Genomic DNA, 7,728 nt, shown 5'->3' on the forward strand with positions numbered 1-7,728 from the left:
CTAAAAAAAAGAGTGAAATTTCGGGGCACCTGGGTGGCTCAGTGGCTTAAGCCTCTGCCTTCAGCTCAGGTCATGGTCTCAGGGTCCCGGGATCGAGCCCCGCATCCGGCTCTCTGCTCGGCTCTGCCTGCCTCTCTGCCTACTTGTGACCTCTCTCTCTGTCGTCAAATAAATAAAATCTTTAAAAAAAAAAAAAAAAGAAGAAGAGTGAAATTTCTGTGTCTTAGCCTCAAACGAGGCATACCCTCCCATTTCCCCAGCATGGTTGGTGTTGTGCTACTTAGTGGGATGAGAGGGTCCTTTAGGACCCTCCATCTGTTGTGTCTGTAAGCTCTTTGGTGTTGTGAAGGTCTCTGTAATGTGTAGCCCTTCATTTGCCCAAAAGTGTTTTTCTGTTATAACTTCAGCAAGTGCAGTTTCAAGACGACTGTGAGACCCAAAAACCTTGAAAAATTGGTTTTAAAGGCAGTAGAGAAACTGAATGTACTTAAAACAACATTGAACTGTACACTTTAAGTGTGAATTGTATGCTGTGCAAATTATATCTCACTTAAGTCCTTTAAAAAATTGTACAGAAAGAAAAAAATGAGTGTAGTAAGCATTCATGCCATTACACCTGATGACACTGTTGTAAATGTACTTATGTAATTTCAAATTGCTAGTACTTACATACACTTGTCTTAATTGCTCAATTAATATATATATATAATTTTTTTAAGATTTTATTTATTTGTCAGAGAGCGAGCGAGCGAGCACAGGCAGAGTGGCAGGCAGAGGCAGAGGGAGAAGCAGGGTCCCCGCCCAGCAAGGAGCCCAATGCGGGACTTGATCCCAGGACGCTGGGATCATGACCTGAGCCGAAGGCAGCCGCTTAGCCAACTGAGCCACCCAGGTGTCCCTTAATATATTTTTCTAACTGTGAAAAGTATTTGGGTATCTTGGGCTAAAATGGAATTCATAATTTTTTTTCCATTAAAATTAACGGATTTTGAGGTGCCTGGGTGGCTCGGTCAGTTAAATGTCTGCCTTCGGCTCAGGTCATGATCCCAGGGTCTTAGGTTTGAGCCCAGCATGGGACTCCCTGCTCAGCCCTCTCCCTCTCCCTGCTTTTCCCTCTCACTCTGCCTGTCGCTACCCCTGCTTATGCACTCACACACTCTTTCTGTCAAATAAATAAATAAAATCTTTTTTTTTTAATTTAAATTAAAAATGGCCAGAGTTTTTTCACGTAATGGCTTTTCACTTAGAAACATTTTTAGGGACAAATTAAGTTTGTTAGGCAAGAAATAGGTTTAGGAAACTGAGTTAAAGTTTTAAGGGGGAATTAGGTTTGGCAGAGAGGTTACAAAGATCCATGCAAATGCCAAATTGATTTGCCCTGAAGGTAGGCTGGCTTCCACCACACCCACTGAGAAAGACTTTCAGACCAGCAAAATGATGGGGTGGGGGGCCAAGACTTTGTAGTGAGTGAGGGGAGGTTAGAGAAGTCAGTGAAAGACAGAAAAAAAGAGAGAAGATCCAGGAGAGGGTAAATCGGTAATGACTAAAAGCTGACTGGGAAAGAGTTTCCTGTTCCACCAGCCGACTGTAGTTTGCTAGCATAAAGTAAATCCGTTGGCTTCATTCAGTTCTGGATTTCAGGGGGAAAAAAAAATGTAAATAGCTTCAGGTTTTCAGATGGTGTAAGAGTAATTCTCTAGGCTCAGAAGTAACTTCTATCCATTTACTCTCTTAACTTACTTTGTAACAAACTACAATTTTCTGCCTTGTTTTCAGGGAGAGAAAGGCTGGAAGATGACACAGTTTGGGTACATTTTTAGTAGAAATGCTAAAATAGGAGAAATCGGAGCAACAGCACACAGAAAAGAATATCTTGAAGGTACATAACAAAGGTGTTATTTAGTAAGTCAGAAATTTAGAATCTGTGTAACACCTAAAGTTTTGACCAAGAGATAAAAATATATTATCCTTCAGTTATTTCCAGTAATAAGGCAAGAGAAAAATAAGCATCTGGGTTCTAATAAGCAAGTACTGACTCTGACCTTCAGACCTTTTTTTTTTTTTTCCTGACAAAGGATGAAGAATCATTGAATTCGGGAAACTAAACAAATTCTTTTACGGAGTTTTGGTTTTTGTTTTTTTGGTTTTTGGTTTTTTCATATTACATCTGACCCCGGCCAAGAGTAAGGAAAAGAGAATAGAAGCCAAGAGAAGGGGCACCTGGGTGGCTCAGTCCAGATGTCAAATTTTTTAAATAAAAAGTTGGGAATGAAAATAATAAAAAATAAAACATTAATGAAAAAAAAGTCACACATTTCTTTAAATATTTTACTGTAATCATATACAACTATGCATTGATATTATTATTTATATTTTATGAAAAGCACACATATTCAACAGTTGCTCAAGCTGAAATTAACTACTTTAAATATATTATTTAACTTTCAGTGCTAATGCATGAATCTCTTTATCTTAAATATATATCAAAATAGCTCGTCACCAAAAAAAAAAAAAAAGTACTCAACACCTACTTTACATTATAAAGAATGAGAAGCAGGTATTATAAGGGTCATGAGTCAATATTTTAATTAAGTTAAAACTTGCAAAACTTTTTTTCAATGATTTCTTCTTTGTTTTTCTTCTTTGTCTAGAATAGTCTGTTTTAAGCTCAGAGCAGCATCTTGAAATCCAGGATTTAAGTCTAATACCTTCTTGAAATCTTCCAAAGCATCATCAAAGTATCCTGTGCCAGAGCCCAAAAAATGAAAAAGAATAATAAAACTGAGTATTTCTATATATTATTCATAACAAAGTTCAGATACACATGTTTTTAAATTTATGAGCTTACAACCACAACTAGTAAAGGATTTTTTTTCTTCTTAATAATGATATATGGATGTGGATATCAAAGTAATTTTGCATGCCCTTATAGAATAATTAAAATTAAAATTTTAAATTAGCTTTAAATGAACCCTTAAAATTAGCTCTGGGTTTATTTCTTGAGATTTAACAGAGAAATAGCATAAATCATAAAATCTCAACAAAATCCTATCACAAAGGAACAGAAAATTGGTATTCCTTTCAACACTTTAAAAAAGAAACAGTACCTACAGTCCTTTAATCCAAGGATCTAAAATCCCTTCACTTTATATCGTCTTGTGTGCCCGTAAAAATTTTAACTCAGAAAAGTTCCACAGGTGATCATCCATGCTGTCCTCGTTTCGCAGTTGGGAACGCACAGGCACAAAGTCACGGGGTCACTCTCATCGGTCTCCAGGTCCAATCCCCACCCCATGCCCCACTGTAAAGCCTACCAGAAGCCTAAAATAAATGCTTCCTGTGTTCCAGGCCTACACCCAAATTTTATGTGACATTAAGACTTGTTGTTTACTACATTAGTTTCTCATTTGAGGGCTCTGAATTCATAACATAAAGTCAAGGGCAAAAGGGAAAAAAGATAATTCTTACCCAGCCTATACAGTATCAACCCTCTGTTGTAATACGGAACTTCAAAAGTGGGTTGGACCTGTACGGCCGATGTGTAGTCCTCCATGGCTTCGTAAAAATCAACCCTGAAGTATTTGATTTGCCCCCTGTTGTTGTAGGCAGTAGCCAAATCCTCAGGGCTGCATTTGCTTTAAACAAAGAGGTCACATTAAAAACGTGCGTTACCAAATTCCTCTCATTTCCACTTTCATTCTCTTTGGGGTATTGTCCAACTTCGTAGCCTGTGACATGCGGTATCTATACCAGAAAAACCAAGGGAAGAAACGAAGGGCACAGAAATAAGGCAGAGGAATCAGGGGCGCCTGGATGGCTCAGTGGGTTAGAGCCTCTGCCTTTAGCTCGGGTCATCATCCCAGGGTCCTGGGATCAAGCCCCAGTGGGGTTGGGCTCTCTGCTCAGCGGGGAGCCTGCTTACTTCTCTCTCTCTGACTGCCTCTCTGTCTACTTGTGATCTCTGCCAAATAAATAAAATCTTAAAAAAAAAAAAAAGAGGCAGAAGAATCAATTCTTGTTTAATCCCTTTACCTACCTTAGAGCGTGGCAGTGCTACCCTGTCAGTCCGAAAAACACATTCATTTTACAGTGTGTTCAGAGCCCCGTGCACTGTCAACTTGTTTTACAGAATGCAACATTCAAAAATTGTTCGTTTTCTAAGCACGCACCAGCCAGCAAGGCAAAGAAGACAAACCAGATTCACCCTGAGCCAGGAGGAAAAGCCAGCCCAGAGCTCCACTTTGCAACGGACATATCACAAAGTGAATCATCAATGTTATTCTCAAATTTTTAAGTGATCCCACCAAAAATGAGATTTTAAATCACGTTTCACCAGTAAAGAAATACAAGCTGACCAAAAGTGAAGATTCAACATGCTGTTGCCCAAGAAGGGGACAGAGCTGGCCTCCCTCTCATCCTAGCTGTGATCGCCCCAGCAAGGCCACACTGGCCTCCTGCGAGGAGGACATCGGGGCTCAGGCTCATTCTGGGGGTCCTGCCTGCCGAAGGGGCTCTGCTTCTGAAAGCTCCAGAGGCTTCCCCAGGAGCTCTGAGTGGGCAGGGTCTCCAGCCAGGGAGCTCCGACCAGCCACCTGCTCATCAGGTCACCCCTCCCCTGCCAGACAATTCATGCAGAGAACATGAACCGACTGCTCTGGGTCAGAGACAATTCTGTTTTCCTTTGTTTCCAAAGTGGTTCTCACATTTGGACCAAACGGAACAGGCGCAGGCTACACTCATCTGTCATTTCTTCATTATGCCCCCTAGTGCAAAGTACAGTCCTCAGAAAACATCGTGACTGCAGTCAGGGCCAGCAGAAGAGACTTCTGTTAATATAGATCCTTGAGATATGACAGGCACGGCAACCACTGCTACCATAAGAGGTACGCACAGGGGTCTCCTTCAAGTCTAAGTTTACTAACGATGGACAAAGCTACGGCAGCATGAGAAAACTTGCTTCCGGAAGCTATGACAGAGACTGGGTGCAAGACCACGTCCGGACACCACTAGCACCAGGTTTGAAACTGGAAGAACAGGAGGACACACTCCCTTCAACTGTTAGGATACTAGGTGAACTGCTGCCCCATAAAGGGTTTTAAGAAAAATGCAGCCTCAGGACTCCAGAAAGGTTTCAGACAGTCAATTTTTAAGCTTCGAAACTTTGTTGTGAGTTTCTTATATTCAGAGGATCATAGAAAGTTTGGTTTAGAATTAGATCTCATTACAACAAATTCTAAAAGCCTACTTTGCATGTGGAAACTGCTTCATATTTTAAAGATGTGGGTTAACTACTGAAGCCGACATGTTTTTGATAATATTAAGATTTTTGTAATGATAGTATTTATCATACTAGAATTTAACTTCCTAATAGAAATGTGGATTTTTTTTTTACATTTGGAAGTTTTAGCAAAAAAAAAAAAATGAAAAGTTAGGTTTATGACTAAGGCTGTACTTTGGGATATGAAAAGAAAATGTAAACCATTCAGAGTGACAGGCATGCAAAAACTGCAAATGCTTCTTCAAAATGGTTCAGTGACCCATTATTTTAAAAAATAAATTTAAGCTAAAAGACCTATTTAAGGAAAAAAAAAACCTGAAATGACAGAATTCATTTTAAATTCGTGAGTTCCTAGAAGAATTTCAGAACTATAAAGAAATTAGAAGGTTCATTCAGGCATGCTGAGTGACCTTCTAGTAAACCATGAAGGTTTTCTTTCCTGCATTGGGAAGAGGCAGATATTACATCTACTATAAACACACATTGGTGCTCTTAATTGTACAAAGGAGACTAGATGGTGTCAATATACCTATTGCTGATGCATACTTTTTGAAACCTATTAGCTAAGACTACTCCTTGAGCTTGAAGTGATAGAAAACTACATTTTTTATGTTTGCTAATCTTTTTTTGGTGGGGTGGGGGAGGCTCAGGGGATGGTGCTACTGTTTTATTGCCTGTTCAGATATTTCTATTAACTGTTATCTTGGTGTATTATCAAAACATGAAAGGAATTTTATTTTTCTGGTTTAATTCCATGAGTTTAGCAAATTGTGCCTCGGGGCCTCTGGGTGGCTCAGTCATTAAGCATCTGCCTTGAGCTCAAGTCATGATCCCAGGGTCCTGGGACTGAGCCCCCCCCATTGGGCTCCCTGCTCAGCGGGAGCCTGCTTCTCCCTCTCCCACTCCCCCTGCTTGTGTTGCCTCTCTCACTGTCTCTCCCTGTCAAATATTTTTAAATCTTTGAAATAAAAATTGTAAGTCTCATACAAAAGACAAGCTGGCATCCTGTCAAGAAAAACCAAATCCTTGAAGGGAGAGAAGAGTGATGGTGCAGACAATTCAAAACCGTCAAAAAGCTCTTCATTCTACTCCTCTGTTTTTTCTCATTCTAGTCCACATCACTTCATCAACAAAAACAAAGGCAAAACTTGGAGGACCATCAAATGCTACACATCCAGGCATAAACCCAAGGCTCTTTGGGCAAGCAGGTACTAGCAGGTGAAGTCGCTAATATCACAAAAAGACATTATAAGCTTTCTAATCGAGGTACACAGCACCACCTAACATGTGATCACCATAATACCGGATCTGAATCGGACCAACCCTCAGAATTTCACTACCAACTTACAAGCAGTGTAGGAGACGGGACCGTATTAAATGACATCAAGGGGATGACTTCAGCAAATCCAAAATATGGGGAACTCTCAAGACACAGGGCTGGCTTCCTCGACAAAGTTCAAGGGGAAAAAAAAGGAAGGGGAGCCTTACAGATGAAGAGACCTGGTGTGCCTCCTGACTGGAACCAACCGCTAAAAAACACATCAGCCAAACAAAAACGTTATTAATCAATCAGGAACCAACACTGACCGCATATTTCATAGTAAGGAAACATGCAATAATGATACTGTGGTTGTTTCCGTAAGAATCCTTAATATTTAGAAATGCATTTTTTGAAATATCCATGGATGACTGTGTGGGTGAAATGGTAATATTTAGGCCGAGTGATATCCTCCCCCACTACACACACACACGTGTGAAATGGTAATATTTAGGCCGAGTGATATCCTCCCCCACTACACACACACACACACACACACACACACACACACACACACACACACACGTGAAAAACCAAACACCTCCGCGGTGATGTGGCGGCTGGAGTGGCGCTCCCGGGTCCTAGCGAGCCACCTCGCCGTCTCCCGGTCTCAGACCCCCGCCTGTTAAAATGGCAGGTGGAAAAGCCCTATCCACTCTAAGTCTTGGGTCAGAGTGAATAACGTAGGAGAACCCCCGGGTTATTGGGGGCGGAGGGCAGCACGCGCCCCTCGCCGCCCCCTGGAAAGACAAACGCTCCGCCCGGTGCATCTCCAGTCCGGGGGAGCACAGGCGGCCGAACCGTGGACCTAACAACCCCAGCCTCCCCTGTCCCGGAGGCGCCGCGACCCCACTTCTCGCGATAGTTACCTGCCGGGCGCCGCTCCCACGGAGCCTGCACAGGCGCACTCGCGAATGAAAGCGGAGTACAGCGCTTCGGCCTCGGCGTAGTCGCCTTTCTCGAAGTGAGCTTGGGCGAGTGCCAACGTCGCGTGGCTTTGTTGCCCTTGCTGCCCATCCATAGCGGAGGGAGACCTAGCGTTCCGTGTAGAGAGGGGGTTGACTTCTGGGCGTTTAGAGGCGTCACCACAGCGCCACTTCCGCACTCCCGGAATTTAATTTGACCGCAAAAC

The 7,728-nt window shown here is 42.0% G+C and overlaps 1 protein-coding gene across 1 annotated transcript; it reads right to left on the reverse strand.

Moving 5' to 3' along the window:
* Nucleotides 1–2,314: 2,314 nt before the first annotated feature.
* On the reverse strand, nucleotides 2,315–7,728 carry TTC32 (tetratricopeptide repeat domain 32). Its single transcript, XM_045978646.1, has 3 exons — nucleotides 7,466–7,728; nucleotides 3,469–3,635; nucleotides 2,315–2,743 (listed from the first exon to the last, which is right to left on the reverse strand). The coding sequence occupies exons 1-3, from the start codon at nucleotides 7,615–7,617 to the stop codon at nucleotides 2,616–2,618; spliced, it is 447 nt and encodes a 148-aa protein (XP_045834602.1). The 5' UTR covers nucleotides 7,618–7,728; the 3' UTR covers nucleotides 2,315–2,615.

The sequence above is a fragment of the Meles meles genome, chromosome 15 (genome assembly GCF_922984935.1).
Source record: "Meles meles chromosome 15, mMelMel3.1 paternal haplotype, whole genome shotgun sequence".
NCBI classification, from domain to species: domain Eukaryota; kingdom Metazoa; phylum Chordata; class Mammalia; order Carnivora; family Mustelidae; genus Meles; species Meles meles.